General features: G+C 39.2%; 2 protein-coding genes, 1 non-coding gene and 1 pseudogene across 3 annotated transcripts; 3 read left to right on the top strand and 1 right to left on the bottom strand.

Moving 5' to 3' along the window:
* The first annotated feature begins 2,108 nt into the window (after positions 1-2,108).
* LOC137108070 (uncharacterized) lies at positions 2,109-6,181 on the top strand. Its single transcript, XM_067492348.1, has 3 exons — positions 2,109-4,806; positions 4,927-5,105; positions 5,199-6,181. The coding sequence occupies exons 1-3, from the start codon at positions 4,692-4,694 to the stop codon at positions 5,838-5,840; spliced, it is 936 nt and encodes a 311-aa protein (XP_067348449.1). The 5' UTR covers positions 2,109-4,691; the 3' UTR covers positions 5,841-6,181.
* Positions 6,054-6,127, top strand: trnat-agu (transfer RNA threonine (anticodon AGU)). The gene has a single exon. It is a non-coding gene; the product is annotated as a tRNA-Thr (tRNA).
* Positions 6,182-6,332: 151 nt separating the features above from the next.
* On the bottom strand, positions 6,333-12,829 carry vtnb (vitronectin b). The gene is made up of 9 exons (XM_067492347.1): positions 12,638-12,829; positions 11,545-11,661; positions 11,209-11,409; positions 9,757-9,896; positions 9,200-9,356; positions 8,283-8,441; positions 7,218-7,353; positions 6,962-7,137; positions 6,333-6,838 (listed from the first exon to the last, which is right to left on the bottom strand). Exons 1-9 carry the CDS (start codon positions 12,699-12,701, stop codon positions 6,702-6,704), a joined length of 1,287 nt encoding a protein of 428 aa, XP_067348448.1. The 5' UTR covers positions 12,702-12,829; the 3' UTR covers positions 6,333-6,701.
* Positions 12,830-13,962: 1,133 nt separating this feature from the next.
* LOC137107898 (solute carrier family 13 member 2-like) lies at positions 13,963-20,531 on the top strand (annotated as a pseudogene).

Below are 20,531 nucleotides of genomic sequence, written 5' to 3'. Positions count from 1 at the left end.
AGACTCAACATTTTGGAGTTATAATTATTTAAGTAGTGTAAACCAGTTGGATGTGCTCTTGCTGAATACTATACTTCAGATAGTAAACTCAACATTTTTGTAAAAATCTAGTAAACGTTCTTAGTTATTTGCTATTTGCTTTTACATTGAGGCACAGACCCAGGAGCTCAGGAGGTCATGAGGGCCCTTGAGCCAAAGCCCCTGTGCAAATTGACTGTTTTTTTTTTTGTTTGTTTTTTTAAGACTAGGCAAAAACAAACAAATGACAAACATGCCGACCACAAAAATACTTAAAATTATCAAAAACAGACCCAAAATAATCAAAAAGATTCTGTAATGTCCTCAAGAAGGATGCAAATCTAGGACAAAGAAAATAACTTCAAGGAGATTTCCTCCTAAATGGAGGAGTGGGGTAAATGCCTCTCTCTGCACACAGGGGTCCATTTTCTCATGAACGGTTGATGCTGACATAAGTGCACAAACATGTATAAGTATGTACACAAATGCTGTAGCAGGTACCCTTACAGTGACGTGCACGTACACCCAAACACATAAGACTATAGAAAAGACACAAACTAATCGTGCAAAGAGAAAAGTGAGGCTTCTACCAGTCTGTAGGGCTCAGTGGTGAAAAAAGCTCTGCTATTATCTCTTTAAGCAAAAATACCACAGTGTAAAGATATTCTGTTACAAGTTGTGCATTTAAAAAATGCACTTACATAGACAGTACTATCAGTGACTATTTATATGTATTATAGAATGTCACTTTTCATAACAATCTAAGATGTATTATGAAAGCATTACTAATGTTGCACTTGGCAAAGATGGAGCTAATGTCACCTATGTATGAACTGGCATACAGTTAATCCATAATAATAATAATTTAAAAAAATAATTTGTTTTGCATTGCTTATATATTATGTTAAAATGCACCTGTAAATTAATCAATTAGTTACTAAAGTTGACAACTACATGTAGTCAACTGCAAAGTAGAACATTTACCTCTGAACAGTATTGCAACACAATAGAAATACTCAAAGTACATGAAAAGTCTAGAAATTTTTACATGAAGAAATGTACTTAATTACTTTAAACCATGACCAGGGACCCATAATCTGTGCGCCCAGTTAATATGAGATTCAGTTTTGCAGGGTAAACAGAAAAATATAACGACTTTTTAAAAACGTTTTACATTTAAACACTATTGCTGTTGTTAATATGTGAAAGCAATATTTACCTATTTCTATTATAACATTTTAGATTTGATTCAGTTAATTAAGAGTAGTACATGATGATAGCATATTTATTCACTTCCCTGCTGTGGATGTACTGTTTCCCTCTTTTATCCAGCGCCAGCAGTCGCACTTTAGCTTCAGATCTCAGCACCATGTGATAGTCCCCTGACGTAATAATCCGATCCGATTTTCCTGGAAATGTTAGAATAATATTTTTGCTAAGGGGTAAAATCACATCATCCATCCAGCCCGGTCCAAGTTAAGCAGTGCTGAAATCCATAATTTCTTTATTTTTCTGCTATAAAGACAAGTACTGACAGGGAAAGAAAAGAAGAAGCCAAATAGATAAGATGTTCATGTTTTTCCAACTTTAGCCACTTGACCAATTGACTCTTAAACTTTGAAATCTTGCAGTATTTATGTAACTTTTTTTTTGTCCTTTCGATTTATCCCGTGAGTTTAGGGTCATCACAGCGGATCATTGTCCTCATGTTGATTTACCACAGTGTTTACGCAACATATCAAACTTAATATATAATATTTATTTCTATAACCTTATTGCATATCAACTTTACATCTTAGCCATTTCTATCCATTGGTAACTAAGTCTGCATAGTGTTTGATGAAATGTTGAAGCACAAAGAGCTTTAAATGACAGTGTTTGACAATATCTTTAATTTCCAAATTCATTGACTGAAAAACAAATGACTCTATTCCTCCATCTATGCTCTGCTCTGCACTCCTGCTTCTGCATATTCATCAATAGTCAAGCTTAAGTCACACTATCCTGCTACTGCAGTGCTGCAGCGCTTCTGAGCCACTATATCTATTTATTCAGTAACTATAGCTATACTAAATCATGTCTCCTGCCTTACCTCTTCCTTCTTCACAGATACTGATGGTCTTTAATCTGCAGCCAAGGTGGACTCACACCCAGCTTCTATTTCTTAGCTCGAGAAAGGCTTTTATAGCACATGATACGGGCCTGACCCCAGCCATGCTGCACATGGATTTGGCACAGAAATCTCTTGGGTTGACAGGAAATGTGGATAGAGTTTCCACATCAAACAGCAGCCTGAGGAATGGTGTTTGTGTATTGCGAGGGAAAGAGCGAGGATGTAGGTGAGGGAGCTGAGAGCAGAGCGTCATTCACACCTGTGTGTCACTCCTGATTTCTCCTAGAGCGGAGTGTGGACACACAAAGCCAGTGCTTTAGCTGTGTGCACACCTGAGTTTGTGGGGCTTAAACTGAAGCTTTCAGAAAAAAGTGTATTGTGTGTGCATGTGAGGGTTTTCCAAAAAGAGATGAGCTACATCAATGCATAGTCAATAAAAGTATCTGAAGAAAATGCCCCTTAGAGATTTGTCAAATGACATTTTAGTAAATTCTGTTCATATCACAGTCGGGGGCCCGGTGGATCAGTGGTAGAGATGGTGCTTTGTTACATATGAGCTGAACAGCATTTCTGTATATCCTAGTGTCTTGTTTGGTGTGATGATGGCAGAGGACAGTCTTATCTAACATGCTCCTCATATTTGTTGCAATACGGTGATTGCAAAGGTCACAGTATGTGTAATGTGTGGGATGCATCAGCATTTGTCATATTTCTCCAATATTTTATTCAAGCTTTTATTTTAGATTGCTATCCATATGTACTGTACATTAGCTTTCGCATACTACTATCATATTTTTCTGATACTGGACTGTACAGTCTGTCACCAAAACTATTAGAATACAACATGCACATTTTAAACAAAGCTGTGTGAAATCCATAGCAAAATTATATATACATCCAGTAATTTGTTTATATATTACAGAGAAATTATGTTTTGTGCGACCTTACTGAGGCACATTTACTTAATATGTACCTTAGCAGGACACATTTAAATCAACTCAGATGGGAATTTACAAAGGATTGTAATCCTTGGAAGGTAAATTGTTCCACTCTTTAGAATGGAGGGCTTATAACGTTATTCTGTGATGTAGTTAAGCCAATTCTGGACCTTAATATTAATAATAATTCGGGTAAAACTCTGATTTCCAGGTCAAAATTAAAACTATTCAACTATTTATGTAGTTATGCAACTAACTTTGTCAAATTGTCTAATGCTGCCATCTGCTGACTAATTTTAATTTCTCCTTGGGCCTCCAGAGAAACAAATTCTGCAGATGTATGATGGTACACATATTAGGCCTATTAAAGTAAATCAAAGATGACATCACCACTGAGATGCTACAAGTTTCAAAAGGCAAAATGCCAAGATACTTTAATTGGCTGCCAGGAGTCACACAGGTCACCAGCAGCATGTGACCTGGTTTCGACTGCCCATCTACTGTTGGTATCGATGTATTGTCTCAGTGTGGCTTAAGTCATATGACTGCCAGCTGCGGTTTGAATTATGATCTTGATGAGCCCTTTGTCGTAGGAGTAGGAGTCAATATGGAACACTTCACTGCTTTTTTGAGTCAATCATCAATGTTAATGCTGCAACTTTAATGAGCTGCTGATTAGCTCATTATGAGCTGTCGGGCCACTGGATAAAACGTAAAAGCAAACACCATGCACATTTATTTTAGACATTTTATATCATTTTATAGCGCTACGCTTTCCTATACAGCTTTATGTTTGGAAATTTGCATGCTGTTTCCCACGGCCCATGCGCCACGAGTCTGGCACTAACCTGGGAGACGGCATTGGACTGTGCGCTATCCGGTGTTTTGATGTCTCGATTGGTGGAAGCGCAACCGACCAGGAAGGACAAAAAGTAGCCTGATTTGTCACCTCAGCACATTATCTTTGACTGAAGCCTCACACTCCGGCGGCCTCCTCAATACACACTGTCCACACTGTTTTTTTTTTATGCTCACCAGGAGGCAGCGAGCTTTGGAGGAGAGGATGTGCTACAGACTTAAGTGTGAAAAGTGTGATTTTCTCTTATGTCTGCCACTTTATGAACTTTGTGTAAGTCCAATGTTTTCTGTTAGCTTTCAGCACTATGACACCTAAAAGTGGAATAAATTCAATAATTATTGCCCGTGTCAATTATAGAGTAAACTGTGCACATTGACTATTCCTATGATATAGATTATTTTAGATTTAGCAGGAATTCACTGGAAGATCTCAGTATTGTGTGATTTCGAACTCCTGCGTGTTAGGACAAGCTCCGTCCAGGCTCGGTGGGCTCATTAATGGGCCATCGGGGATCAAAAGGACACCTATTAGCCTATCACCCGTAATAGGTGAATAACACATCAAAGACACGTGTTTGTGCCTTTGACAATGACCGGTGAGATGGGCAAAAGGGTGGGGTTCAGGGGGCACTTTTTTTTTTTGGTCTATCAAGTATAAAAACCTCCTGAGCTCTGCAGGTTCACCAGTGTGAAGGAGACACATCTTGGGCAGACTTGAGGATACACACTCTCTAGTGTTTTGTGCTTAAACGCTACAGAAAGAGATGGAACTCGGGTTGGATTTCACTGGCCGTAATGTTCCTGAGGTTTTTTACACGGGACATTACTGGACTTCAAATTTCCAGGAGAGGAAGAAAATCGACCAGTACTCCAGCAAAGGTGAGAAACCGAATGTCCTATTTTATGTTAAAATATTTACACTCCCCTTTGAGCCAATTGTAGAGTAGCCTATTGCTTTAGAGTTCTAAGTGTAATATTTTGTTCTCTCTCTCTCTGCAGTGCATTGTGATGCCACTCACAGGATGCGCTCGGACACCCAGCGCCGCCGGAAGCGCACAACTTTCAGCAAGACGCAGCTGAGCGAGCTGGAGAAGGCCTTCTCCGTCACACAGTACCCAGACATTAAAATGAAGGAGTCTTTAGCCTCTATAACTGGACTTCCGGAGTCTAAAATTCAGGTAAGATTTGTACATCTCAAACTTCCATGCCTTATTCATTAGCAAATATCAACTAGTTTGCGTCAAATTAAAAATATGTATTATTTTCAACAGGTTTGGTTCCAAAATCGACGGGCACGCTATTTCAAGAGCAAGAAACCAACCAGAGAGGTCCCCAAACCGTCCACAGACTACCTTCATCCTCTGATGACCTGCACTCAAACTCCCACTCCACCGCTGCCCCATCTGGTTGCCACCTTACCCCCTATTCCTCGCTATCCGGCTCCATGCTTGCCCCAGTCCACTAGGCTCTCAGACATCCTGGAGAATCAGGCAATGTCCTTGAAGGCACCTGCATCACGAGCCGCGGCAGATCGAGCATCCTGTTCCCCGCATGGAGCCGGTTTCCCTGATAGTCTCCATCAAGACCATTACTACCACACACCAGACTTTACTGATTACCACCACGATGAGTTCTCACAAATCCCAATCCCAAGTGGCGATTGGGATTTGTCAGAGGACTTTAAGGTTTTCCTCGGCAGTGAACAGGAGTCCAAGCCTGTCGGAAGCCGCTGCGCTGCTGTCAGACATCCTGGACCCATGGAGAGCGTTGAGACTCAGCTGAACCTTCAGAACCAATCCAGCTCTGACGGGCCCATGGATGACCTGTCCGATTTGTGCTTTCAAGACCTGGGCGACTTCAACCTGTCCGATCTGGAAATTTCTGCAGCGATGATTGATTATTTGTTGGGTTGACTGACAACAAAAATTACATATTGTAAATATGCTTACCTGTAATAGATAATTTATAGTGGGATGACCATGGGATGAAAATGTAAATGAAAATGTACATAATTGCTTCAATATCTTTATAGTTTATTGCAGAGTAAAACTTTACAAATAAAACATAAACGTGATGACGATGTTGTGTATGCTTTATAAGATCCTCCGCTGGCCCCGTCATCATGCGGCGCCGTGGCTTAGTTGGTTAAAGCGCCTGTCTAGTAAACAGGAGATCCTGGGTTCGAATCCCAGCGGTGCCTTTTCCTCATGCATCTAGATTTTTAGCACGTAAATAGAAAGCATGGAAATGCACGGACGTAGCTTTGCGTCGAAGTCTAATTTAATACAAAAAATGTTGCCTACAATATAAAAAACGTCTTCAAATGTAACATTGGGAATTGTGTGTTTGGTATTTTCTCCAGCAGAGGGTGCACTTATGTCAAGATATGATTCAGAAGATTAGGATCGCAGCGAAAACAGGTTTTATTGTTGCTGTCATGCACAGGATTACATTGGTCAACAGAGGGCACTGTATACATACAGATGTAAGTCAGAGCATAATCACGTTCACGGAATAAATGTTCCATCAATATGTAAAACTTCTAAGTGTCAAATATTTTATGTCAGAAAGGCTTGATCACGTGAGGGACTCAACCATGCAGAATTTCAGCGTGTTCTACACCAGAAGGGACATTTTCCAAAAGAGACTAGTTTAGAGAACAAAAATTACAGATTCTATTTGAAGTTCATATTGTAATAAGCAGGATAAGTCTAAGACAGAGTTTTCTCTCGGCTTTCTCTGTATTTCCTCCGAACTCAGACAAAGGATCTTGTCTATTTCTTCTCTGCCCTGGATATATCAGGTGTCGCTTCATGTTGGCAGCCCAACCAGTATTTTGCAATAGATCGTGGGTAAGGAGGTGTAGCAGAAGACACACGTTTTGTCTGGAGGTCCACTCTGTAGTATTTATCTGCCATCATAAAAAGAAAAGAAAACACAAATCACAATCAAGGCTTAAAGAAAATTATCTGCGTCCGTGTTTTTAAAGACCTTTAAAGATAAGAATTTGGCTCATGGCACATTTATACATTACCTCTCTGGAAAAAATACACATTTTGAACAGGAGTTGGTTTGTTTGTGGTGCTATCATCACTAAAGTCAGTGTAGTCGATTAAGTCAGACCAGTCATAATTCCAGTAATCATCCAACAGTGTTTGGCGACTCTGCCTTCGTCTCTGTCCACGCTTCTTGCTGGGCCTCTTCCTCCGTCTGCAGACAGAAAAATAAAGGTGCTAACTGGAACCAAAAAATAGTTCTTGAGACTGATGCCATAGAAGAACCATTTCCACCTGCTTGCCCGTGAACGAGAAGATGGAGTAGGTTTGGGAGCGACGTAGACTCGTCCCACCATCGCAGCATCTATGGGGGGGTCGATCCCGTACCAGTCCCCACTGATGAAATGGGGGCCCACGGCCCCACGGCTCACTGAATGAAAAGGAAGCAGTAAAAGAGAAACAGGATTGGAATCCTTACCTGTGCAATGGGGATATGTATGCAGATAGAAAATACAAAAGCTGTACAGTGTTTCAAAAGCTGTTTTTATGTCACGATACCCGTTTCAGCCCTTTTTATTTTCGGCTTTGGTAATATCTTCTCTCATATCATTTGTAAACCAGCAAACTAATGCTATTGCACTTTCCCTCCATTTCCAGCCACTTGACTGTTTCCAGTCCAGTGTTTGTATACACTATTACTGCATTTACACTTAAGATATACTTAGATATACAGGTGTACATGATGAAGGAACCAGTGAGCGTATATGTCAGCTCATTTCCACCAGGGCTCATCAGTAGGCCTGTGTAACTGGTTAGGATTAGGGTAAAGTTGGGGTCAGACTAATAAAACACGATAAAACAAGGTGGGGGTTAAATTCGGATTATGGTGTGGGAAATTATATTATTATTGTATTATTAGGGTCTCTGTGCCATGCATTTAGTGTGGGTCCTGGTAATTTAGATGCACCATTCAAAGTAGTGGTTCATGCTTTATGTTTGTGCCTATCATGGATGGATTACCAAATGGGAGGCCTTTCAGAGCCTCTGTTTGAGTTTACTTGTGAATTACTTAACATAATGTACATATACAATGATCATTTACTGGGGCTAAAATTCACACAAAGCAACCACATAAATATAATAAAAAAAAAAAAAAAAAAAACTAGAAGAGACACGACAACCAAATATAGAAACAAATAACTCAAAAGAGAAAAAAATTATCAAAAATCACCCAAGAGAAACACAACTACTGAAGATAGACATTCTTGGGGTCCCATAGGTTAAAGGACCCTTCTGTGCCCAGGGGCCCAGTTTCTCACAATTCATTTACATTCCCTGTACAAATAAACTCATGCTTACAGGAGCTTCCAAAGAGCTCTTCGAAGAAATCCCCCCATGACTGGTCACAGAAAAGCTCTGTGTATTGCGTGAACAGCACTGACGGGGAGGACTGGCTCATGCGGACACACTCCTCATGTGACGGCTGGTGCTTGAACTCATACTGATAATATTTATCCCCTGAAAAAAACAACAACAACATTTAGCTGACCCAGTCTTAGCGTAGTGATCATGTTAGTCTCTTTAATAACACCTGTGTTTTCCACATTATAACAGGTCAAATGTATCTGCTGTGAAAAAAAAAAAACTTTTATGCAAACTATTAATGTGCAGATAATTTTCTGCTGCTGGATAAATACATACGTAAGCATTGATTTGATTTTGCTACTGGTAAAGGTGGCACTTATTTATACATTATTATTATTATTATTATTATTATTATTATTATTATTATTATTTAGAATATTATCATAATATTATTATTTATTTGTGTACAAAATTTTCTTTCACATTGTACAATGGAATAACTTAACTAGTACAATTACCTCAGTAGTTTACTTAAGAAGATGAACTATTCATTATGGGAGGTTAGTAACCTGTGAGTCACGGCCCTCAAAGGACTTGCAACAAAAATTAGAAGACTACAGGATTATAAACAAACAGGAAACAAACAAAAACTTTTGCTGCACAAATTATGTGTTATTTTTTGACTGTCTTGTATTTGAATATACTGAAGATTTCACTGCACAGGCCAATAAACAAATCTATTCAAATAAAAGAATCGCCATTGGTCAAACTGCATGGAACAAATGATACAAATTGCTTTACGTAAAAGAGTCACTGGAAACAACAACTGCTACAAAAAAAGATTAGAAACCACTGTGCCACTGGGCATAAGTCACAAAGCTGAAAAATACGACACACGCGCACTCGAATACCTTTGAAGAAGTAGGCTTTCTCCTTGCCACGATGACTTGGAGCTGAGATTGCAAATGCGGCATCAATGTCATTTGGTATGTTTTCAAACCCAACTGAAATGTCCCGCGGATAGTCCTCATCCAGGACATCACCGTCAAACCTCCAGTACTGTTTCCCCTGAGGGGGAATAAACACACAGCCCAAGCAGTGCAGTTTTAACACAATGTGGATTGTGAGCAATGTGTAAATCCTGACCCTTTAATGTAGCTTCACTGCAAAACACACAGAAATTTAATGGAATCACCTAATGTGTTTTTCCTTTATTCCTAATTTACTGTATGTGTTTTGGTTCATTCAAGCTAATTCAACTGAATGTGAATTTTCAGCCCAGTGAGCTTAAAACATGAGGTGTTTATACAAAGTACATTTTTGTTTATTTAAGTGAACCTTCTATATTAATTTTTTGGTTTATGATGACTAAAGCATTTTGAGGGCCCATCCCTTGTTTTTGAAAAAATACTTTAAAAGTAGGACTTGCCCCTTGACAAATACTCTCTCTGGCTCTCAAGAGACGCACCTTAAAGATGTAGGATTTTCCCTGGCAGTTGATGCGCGTGAACGCAGCGTCGATGGGTCCTGGGATGCCCCACACGTCCTGGATGAGTTTGGGGTAACCAGGAAGTACAGACGACTCATCCAACTCAAAAAAATATTCACCTAGAAGAAAGGATCAGTATGATAGTGTGTCCATGCTGTGTGTCAAAAGACTATTTCATTTTTAACAAGGATAGTCCACAGCACCAGTACCAAGCACCAAGACTGAAAAAGATTAAAAAATCATGTGAGGCCTGCATTGCTCAGTCAAACGCACAGATTTATTGGTTTTAATGTCCCTGTAAATCATTTTGTTTGCTGTCAAGTAATCAGTATTAGAATAAGTGGTGAATATTAATGGTTGTCTGATCTCTTATAGATAACAGAAAAAGTAAGATAGTAATCATAATCAAAATGCTGATGAATAAATACTCTGTCAACGTTGAAGTGCAGAGACATTAAGTCTAGAGAGCCAATGTTTTGTTTTCATTTGGAGACGTTAGGACTGTTTTGTATTTAAATGATACAGAATTGTTAGATTTTGTTCTGTGTCAAAGTTTTTTCTGTTTTTCTAGACTATTTACTTTTTAGGGGGTGATTTACTGTCTCTTTTCAGTAGATTTTCTTCAACCTTCTCTTTTCCGGTTCTTTCCCTTTGAAAAATCGGAGTATTTACGGACCTTTTGATTCGTATAACCTGAAGGATGAATCTACTTCTAACAGAAGAAAATCAGGAAAGAAAATGAGAAAGGTTTGTTTACTTATAACAGCTGAGGAGTTAGTCATGATCCAAATTTCCAAGTACGTTCACATATTCTTTACATATTTTTACATTCTCATTCTTCATCATTGTCATCAGGGCAATGAGTTTTGCCCTTTTAGCTGTCACTCACTTTCGTTGCTCTGCCTCTGCTTCTAGGCACACACACCTGAAATTTGTTTGCAGCAGTAAAAAGCCAGTTACTCCACACTCACGCTTTGCCTTTTTGTCAGTTGAGCGTTTTTGGCCTTATTCCCGATCTTCTTCTCTCGATTGGGTTTGCCTGAATCCAGTTAGCTTGCTTTGTTTTTGTGTTAAAATAAACTTTTGTGCAACCTGTCTGTCAGACTTGTGTCTACACTGGGGTCCTCCGTTAACTCTGCTGGTTGTTTCGTTAAATGGAACGTGACAGAGTCAGAAACAATAGAAATCCTGCAAACATGGTTTAATTCCCACAGAGCGCTGGTGTCAACTTAATTAAAACCGTTCATAGCAGTTTTATCAATCCTCATTCTGCAACCTTGTTCCAAAGCTTTCTCAGTTTTCTCTGGATCTTCAGCTAATGATTAAAGCTAACTCAGATCCACAATGAGGATTCTCCATCACCATCAGTAGATAAATATAGAGCAAAAATACTATCATGAGACTGAAACCCTGTCCAGTTTCCAGGTTTACCTCTGAATGCATAGATCGACCCGTTCTTCAGCTGTAGAAAAGCATCAAAAGGCCGCCCACTGCAGGGGTCTGTGTCTGCAGGTGGTATGGGTCCCTGATTGGACACCACTTCTGGTACTGTGACACTGGGTGCAAGAGTTGTATCCAAAGTAGTCGGTACTTCTGTTCGTCCCTGTGTTTCCCCGAAGGTGTCGCCCCGAGCTGCCGGGAACAGAAGGGAAGCAAGTTTTTTTCTCACATGAAAATGTTGCAAATTCATTATTTATGAAAGCGCAGACCTCTAGTCATCAGATTATTTTGTTGAATGAAAATGTGGTATTCTACCACTGCACTGACTTTTTTTGGGACAGATGGTGTCAAAGTCTTGACAGCAGCTTCCATAGTACGCACACATGGAGTCACACTGACATTTGCTCTGCTGGTCAAAGGAGCCACAGCGGCCAATACAGGACTCTGTAGAAATCCAGGTTGTGTCATTGCAGATTGAAAAAAGTATTCAGAATCTTTACTCAAGTGTCAAGTATCAATACAGCAAACATACTCCATTACAAGTTCTGAATATTAATTTTTCTTAAGAATAATCAGATAAATGTATTTATCGGATCAAATGGTAAAATATGTGGAGATGGGAGTACAGGTACAAGGCATTTCAGCTTAGTGGTTCCTAACCTAGGGTCCAGGCCCCTCCTGTGGGTCACAAGATACATTTGAAAGGTTGTGAGATGAAATGTGGGGGAAGAAAAAAAAGTATTCAATAAAAAAAAAAAAACTTTTCTTTAAACCTCAGTTTTAAAGTTAAGTGTTAGATAAGTTTTACCTTCAAAAGTTTGGGGGAGAAAAGTCTCTTTAGAGCTACAGTAATAACAAGTCACAGTCCAGAAGAGTATTGGAAATCTCTGGTTTAACTTGTTGTATATTTTAAATGGATTACCTTTTCGGTATTTGTGAAAATGTAAAATTGAATACAACTTTATTTGTCAAATGCTCTAGAGTCAAATATGTAAAATATTTATTGATGAAATGTATCAGCAAAAAGTAGCATAATTTGGAAATACTGAAGTAAAGCACAACTATCTCTGAGTGCCAAGTACCTCTGAATTGTAGATAAGTACAGTCCTTCATTAAGTATATGTTCATGTTAGTTACAACTATTGTGTTGCACATGCACCAAAGTCATTAAAACAAAATACACAATACATTCATTTTACGTGTTTTATGTTGACATGTGCTTTACACACAGCTGCTAATCACATTGCATGCATCAGGCAATACTTTTATTTTTTATTAAACATTAACAAAATTAAATTCCTGTGACATGTACATCAAAAATTAAATCTGCAGTGGAGTCTGCATTTGTTGATTTGAGTTTATGTATCTGTATGAAATGAACAGATCAGTTAAATAAGAAAAGATAAACTTAAAGATTTACCTTCTGCTGCAAACGTGGCATCTAGCAGGAGGATGATGCCCAGCAGAATCACTGCTGCCCTCATCACTAGTCACAAAAACAGTCTACTTTTTACCACCGAAACTAAAACGTTTTGTGGAAACCTGTGAAATTTGCTGCCTGTTTTCACCAAACAAGACTGAGCTGAATGCCCCCCTCGCATTCAGGGTGCAGCACTGTGTATAGAGGGTGATCAATAGATATTGTTCAGAAGCCACTGACCCTCGGGGCCGCTGTGCTTTTCTGATTGGTCGACATTTGGCTGTGATAATGATTAAACTGTGTTGGCTGCTCTCTGTCCCAGAAACATCATCCTAACAAACAAACTCAACACAGTATTCTTGAATATTTTACTTAAGATAAAAATCTTTCATTGATGATTTTTTTGCTGGATTTGTTATAATGTTTGGAAACTGGTTGAAATATATAATAACAAAACAGGCTACAAACTCCAAAAGCATGACGTTCTCTTACAAATAGCATGATTTTAATATGAATATGTAGCTCTCTGGTTCAGTGAGAGTGTGTTCAGGCCATCTGAGCTCTGTTGTGTAACAGCCTTTTTTCTCTATTGATCTTTGGTGTAAAAAAAAAACAACTAAATCAAATATAACAACAGACACACAGTGTGCAGCTCGTATTAAAGAAAAAAAAATCAGTTATAGTATTTATTCAAGCAAAAAGTGATTCTAGTTTGTTTGGCTGCAATGTTATTTAAAAATGTTATTACTGTTTTTAGGTCCTGGAGTCTCTGAGTAGTCGCTCCAGTAATTTGCAAAGTTGCAATTGTAACAATTAATTAAAAGTTTCCAGGACCTCCAAAGCTTCTTTTCACAGGCAATATACATATTTAGAAATTGAAAAAAACATACCACCAAACTCAACTTTTCATCCCATTTGCTTTTTTACTGTATTGATGTCAATATACAGTAAATGTATGTGTGTTTGAGAAAATAATCAGACCATCAATGTTCTCTGACCTTGCGCCTAAAAATAGTGATAGCTTTTTTAAATAACATTGCAGCCAAACAAACTAGAATCACTTTTTGAATGAATAATAATTACTATAACTTTTTTTTTTTCTTTTTAATAAGACCTTCACACCGTTTGTGTGCTGTTACATTTGATTTAGGGTTGTTTTTACACCAAAGATCAATAATGGAAAAAGACTGTTACACAACAGAGCTCAGATGGCCCCAAGCTTAACATACTGTCACTCAACAGAGAGCTATATATCCAGTATGTTAAAATCATGCTATTTGTAAGAGAACATCATGCTTTTGCAGTTTGTAGCCTGTTTTGTCGTTATGTATTTCAACCAGTTTCCAAACATTATAACAAATAGTAAAGTATCAAGTAATCAAGTGAAATATCTAAGAAGCTGATACTGTGTTAAATGTGTCTCCTAATGGGATAGTCAATAGGTATAGTCTGTGGCTTAAAGACATCGTAATTATGTTAGGATGACGTCCTGGGAGAGTCTTAACAGCAACAAACAGATGTAAGATGACTTAAAGGAGGCTCAAAGCAATCGCAAAGAAACTCAAACAATCAGAAAGCGATGCAAAACGACCACAAAAAGACTCTAAATGAAGACTGAAAACAACTACAAAGGAACTTAGAGCAAGTGCAATGAGACTTTGACAACCACAGAAATAAAAAACAAAAACACTACGTGCAGACAACCTGACCACAGAAATCACAGCCCCATTCTTACACATTCCTGCCTTTCAGCTCCTGACCTTTAGTTAAACCTGACAGAGCTGAACCCCTTCAGGTTATTTACCTTTTCATTGTCTCAGTCAATCTCGCCCCTCTCTGCTGTAACTTTACTGTCAACTTTGTCTTTCCCCAGCGCCTTCATCTGTCTCTCTGTCCAGCTGTTATGATCTTCTGGGTGTAAAGTTAATGTTTGTTATGGTGCCATATAAAGACTAAAACGACGTTCATATCAATCTCCTTACCTCAGTGCCTCAGTACGGAGCACAACTCTGCTCGTCTTATCTTATCAAACCTTTTTTTTTCCATCTGGAGAATCATGGTTAACTGGTTGAAGTGAATGTGGTACCACAGAAACTACATCATCATCGTAGTCACTCCTTTGCTACTCCTTCCCCTGCCAATCATCCGCCCAACATTGGTGCATGAGTGTGCATGTATATGCATGACCGTTTTAATCTGTATAATATGTTCAAAGTTAACTGTGACTTTAGACAGTGTTAACAGATTGATTAACATTATATCTTGTTCTGGGAAAGTATAGAGTTACTTAATGAGACAAGAATACTACAAACTGTTTTATGATCAGAGTTGCTTCCATCTCCATGTTTAAAGCCTTATTGCCTTTCAAACATTTACACGTTGAAAGTTGAAATGCTGGAGGTCATTGTACTTGTGTGTGTGTGTGTGTGTGTGTGTGTGTGTTTGTGTGTGTGTGTACGTTTGTACTCTTTGTGCCAAATCTAATCGAACCTTACATCTTCATCTGCATCAAACAAGTATCTTTGTAAATATGAGATGCAAAATGACAGAATGCCGCCATGATGATTTAATGTTTGTCATCATTCAAACTATTTAGTCTGATCACTTTTTCTACTTTGACATTTTCTCCTGAGCCAACTGTCTGTGTTTACAGGAGGCAAGATGTGGTTACGTCATCATCCTCATGGCTCTGTATCGGTGCACAGAGTGTATGCCCCTGGGTGTGACAGCCTTGCTGCCAGTCGTACTCTTCCCTATGATGGGCATCGTGAAGGCTGGAATGGTAACAAACCTTATTTACACTCTTCTAGCTAAGTAAAAAGAAAGAATTTGGACTTGCTGTGTAGCCTTCGTGACCTTTTTAGCCCTTATTTGACCAACTAATGAACAGGATCAATAGTGGCAGAATTACTCAGATTGGAATAAAACAAGGTAAAAATAATCCTGCAATAAAATTTCCCACAATCAAAATCATATTATGGCGAAAGTACAAAAACAATGGCAAACTAACCCTGCGCTATTCAACACACGCACTAATCAGCAGTGCATAATGCAGTTATGCTCAGATAACTGCCACTAGACCCCTGGTCTAGTATTTCTCAGGGTTCAGGCACTTTAATCACAGTAGCGGGTAAACTGAGGCTTTCTGAAGCTCTGAATCAATATTAGACAATTGTGGTAAAAACGTTTCACTGTTTACAAGAATTTTCCACAGATAAAATGGCGACATCTGCTGGCCACATCATAGGCATTACATGTTAATGGGTCAAATAAATAATAGATATCATTTATTTATTTACTTTGTCCTTTCGTCTTATCCTATGAGTTCAGGGTCGCTAAAGCGGACCACTGTCCGCATTTTGATTTCAGCTTTTAGGCCAGATGCCCTTTCAGTATCTTCAGGGTTTCAGTGTCTTGCCCAGAAAAACTTTGACATATAGCCAGGACCAGGGATTGAACCACTGACCCTGTGGTCAACTGCCGTACCAACTGAGCTACAGCCTCCCCAAATAGTAGATATAAATATATAATCTCTGCAACTCAGAAAAGGCAGATTGAGGAGTATATTTTCCTTAAAACCAGTGAACACTTCTCTGATATAAGGGATGGTCATTTACAGACATGGATAAATCTGTTGACCCCCTCAATTGAGCTGAATTACTTTGGTTGAATTACTGTTTGTTACTATGACTGTTGTGCATCAGTGTGTGTTTTTATTCTTCTCCTAAAGTTTGTGTCTGTGGTTGCAGGTTAGTATACAGTATCTGCAGGACTCCACCATGCTGTTCATGGGTGGCCTCTTGGTAGCAATCGCAGTCGAGTACGGGAACCTTCATAAACCGATTCCCCTTGGAGTTTTAATGCTTGTTGGTGTCCGTCCATCGCTGTAAGAAAGAGTACTGATACTAACAATGATGCTGACTACCTGCAACCACACACACACAGACACACACACACTCACCACAATCTTCCAGTTGTATAGCCCATCTTGATCCAACAGCCCAACAGTGAGTCCTGCTGGCAAACAACTAGGCCATTTGTCAGCAGCATGTTGCCCAATCTGCCAAAATTTTAAAATTATCCTGCCAAGTTGCTTCTGCTAACTATTTAGACAATTAGTATCCAGCCTGTCTTGATAATAAGTCAAACAAACCAGTTGAAACCTCCAGTCATTGGAGCTGGCTGCACTGTCATGTTTTTATTTCCTGCTTTAGGCTACAGCCTTATATGGATATCTCACTTAACATAGAAAGAAAATGTAGTTTCAACAAATATTCTGCAGCCAACTCCCACTAGGTAGATGTAGCTCTCCAACCTCACCCCCTGCCTCTGCTGCCAACTCGGATGTGGCAGCATTTTCCTCGGGTAGGCCGTTACAGCAGTGTTTTCCCAGGGAATCTGGTACTGTGGCTTTCAGCACTGAGGGATCAATAAGCCACCACAGCCATGATGCGGCCCATCGCTCACGCTGTGCTGCAGCAGCTGAAAGCCACCGAGGCCGTGGCCGATCAACGAGATCTCCAGGCTGCAGCTGAAGACAACCATGCATTTGAGCTCGAGGTCAGACAAACTAAGCATGAAATAATCAACGAGAAACAGCCTCCAACAAAAACCAAAACTCACCTGGATGACCAAGTACAGTAAAAGGATACATTTCCACAGAATAATTCTTATATTTACTTCAATTTCAATGTCTCTAGATAGATACGAGTGGACTCCAGAGACAGTGCAGCAGTTTAGGAGAAAAGCAATGGAGGCCAAAAAACGACCTTCTGAGTCTGAGTGTGAGTGTGTGTTACTCTGCCAACATCGGAGGCACAGTAACACTCACTGGAACAACACCTAACCTCATCCTAAGGGGTCAAATGGACAATTGAGGCATCGGTAAACATCACTCAGTGTACAAGGGAAAGTGTATTACAGAAATGTAAAAGTGGGTGGTCATATTTCTTCCTCCTTTCATTCTCACATCCCTACATACATTTCAATTTTACTGTGAAGGATATTTCCTGACAATGGTAGTGTGATCAATTTTGCCCGCTGGTTCGGCTTTGCTTTTCCCAATACGGTGATCATGCTGCGTTTTTCCTGGCTTTGGCTGCAGTTCATGTTCCTGGGCTTGAAGTAAGGTTAGAGGATATTTCTCTGAGTAATTGAGTTTATCATATTGAAGTGAAAATCTCAGGTTTCTTCTGACTGTATGTTTGAACTTTTTCTGATTTAAATCCGAGCTCATAGAAGGCTTTACGATTAGTTCTCAGACCTTCTTGGTAGTTTTAGTTGAGGCCTTTTCGTTTTGTTACATTGATAGAAATTGATAGTGTTCTTGTGAAGCTGTGTGTTTTCCAGTGTGAAGCTGCTGGTCTTACCAACCTGCCCAATGTTTTGTTGTTGCTTTTAGGTACTCTTCTCTATTCTCTCTTCACTTTCCACTCATCCCAACCGGTCAAGGCAGATGGCCACCCACCCTCAGCCTGATTCTGCTGGAGGTTTCTTCCATTAAAAGGAGTTTTTCGTGTCCCCTGTTGCCTATGGCTTGCTCAAGGGGGAATTGTTGGGTTCTCTCTATACATCTTTATAGTCTTGACTTTATTCTGTAAAGTGCCTTGAGATGACTTTGTTGTGAATTGGCGCTATATAATTAAAGTTGAATTGAATCGAATAGTCTTAAGATTTGGCTGTGCCTTGAAAAGATTTTATAGCCTTAGATTGGAATTCTAAAGCTTATGGTGGCTGAAAAAGTTTTGAGGAACTTACACACATAAATAGAACAACACCTTTGTCAATGTTAATAACACTCATGGTTTCCTTGACTTGTTAACAGGCTGTGGTTTGGCAAGTAGCAACAAAACTTCTGTGCTTTTTTTTCCATTTGTGAACTACTAGACTATTTATTCTATATAGAAGGTGAACAGTTACGTTATGAGTGAGTGCATTGTTGCGTGACTTTATACTGTTTAAATGATATAGAAGTGAAGACCAGGGCACAACTTTTTTCCCCCCGGTGACATTTCCTCTATCAGACGTAAGTTAATAAGTTAATTGGAATTCAAACTGTCACTTATCAAATGCTCACCACATATAATAGTAAAGAATATTTGATATAGACACAAACTGTAATATTCTGTCTAAAAGCTACAAATACCATCACTCTACCTAAAAGTTTAATTTCTTCTTTGAAGCTAGTCCATGCTGATAAATCTTCCTACCTTTCTTTTATTGGTTGACCCATATGCAGCTTTGCACTTGGCTGTGGTGTGAAAAGCGACAGAGATAAGGAGGCGTACGGGGTGCTGAAGGAGGAGTACAGAAAGCTGGGGAGCATGAGGTTTGCTGAGGGGGCAGTACTCACCATCTTCATCCTGCTGGTGGTCCTGTGGTTCACCAGGGAGCCGGATTTCACAGATGGCTGGGCAACAGAGTGGGTCTCTTGTTTTCTCTTCTCTTTATTTTTACATAGTAACACAAGATGTATTTTTTTAGAACACTGACAAAAACACCCACTTGGACTCAAAGATGAACTTACTGGAATATGAGCCACACAACTATGATGTGGTTTCTTAGTGTCAACAAGTCCATAAGACCAAAAACCAGCAACAAACTGGTCCTATTGTCCGTGTAGCCAAATTGCTTACAATAGAATAGAAGCTTTCATTGTCATCATTATGTACATATACATAGTACATGTTACAATGCAGTTCAATTCTCACCCATTTTAAACCATTCCCCCTCCATCCATTTTTTTATGTTAATGGCTGGGTTAAATGGTAAATGTCCTCTTATATAGAGCTTTACAATGTCACTCACACACTGATGGCAGTGGCTGCCATGTAGGTCGCTCACCTGAACCACCGGGAGGAGCTTAGGGTTCAGTGTCTTGCCCAAGGACCGTTCGACATGGAGCGTGGAGGGACGGGGTAGAAATACTGTTTTTGTCACTGTTGTGAATTTGATGAAGATTAGATCATATTTCATGACAAATGCTTGGGGAAAACCCAGAAATTGCAAACACTTTACTAGTTTTGTTTGCCAATGTATACAAAATTTGCAACTTTGTCCATCCTCCATTGCTTTTGTTTTAGAACCTTCTAACTCAATTGAATTAACTTTCTTCAACACACAGAATGTAGTATAAATATGCATTTACAGTGATACACTAAATGCATATTTGTTCATAGTTCCATCAGACACATTTGAACTGTGAAAACACTGGAAACACAGCAGACACGTATTAAAACAACATTACAGATCGTGTCTAACACTGCTGTCTTTGTTTCTCAGGTTTGTTTAAGATGGAACTGTTTCTGTCTTGGTGTCCATGCTCATCTTCGTCCCTCTCCCAGCTGCCCACATGTGGCGGCTATGGACACACTGAAACAGGTAAAGCATATGTTTTATTTCCACTAATCGCATGAACAAAACATAGCAGCCCCAATACCTGTACTGTAAAATGAGGATGTGACAATGACCTCTCAAACTAATTACTGTTTCCTGTTCAAACCTCACAGATAAGAAGGTGAATGATCTCCCGACTGTGCTGAGATGGCAGGTGGTTGGCAAGAAGATGCCTTGGGATATCTTGCTCCTGTTGGGAGGAGGCTTCGCACTGGCTGTGCGCTGTGAGGAAAAAAAAAAAACTCATGCATATTTTTTTTTCCTCATAAGGCGTCGTGTTCCCTTGTGCTTGAAAGAGTCCATTAAAGCTAGATTTTCTGATGCCATACATTTTTCCTAAAGGGGAAATTCTGTGGCTCTCCATGTGGCCGTCAACAGAAAAAAACCCGGGTACACAACAATGTAAAGTTGACAAAGTCTTTTTAAGAAGAAACAAAAATCTGGATTTGTCTCTTTTAATGGACAACTTTTTTTCTCTTTATTTTTCTTAAAAGTGTGT

Source organism: Channa argus, chromosome 22, assembly GCF_033026475.1.
Source record: "Channa argus isolate prfri chromosome 22, Channa argus male v1.0, whole genome shotgun sequence".
Taxonomy (NCBI): domain Eukaryota; kingdom Metazoa; phylum Chordata; class Actinopteri; order Anabantiformes; family Channidae; genus Channa; species Channa argus.
The sequence above is the reverse complement of the archived record's forward strand: the minus strand, read 5'-3'. Positions and strand labels throughout refer to the sequence as shown.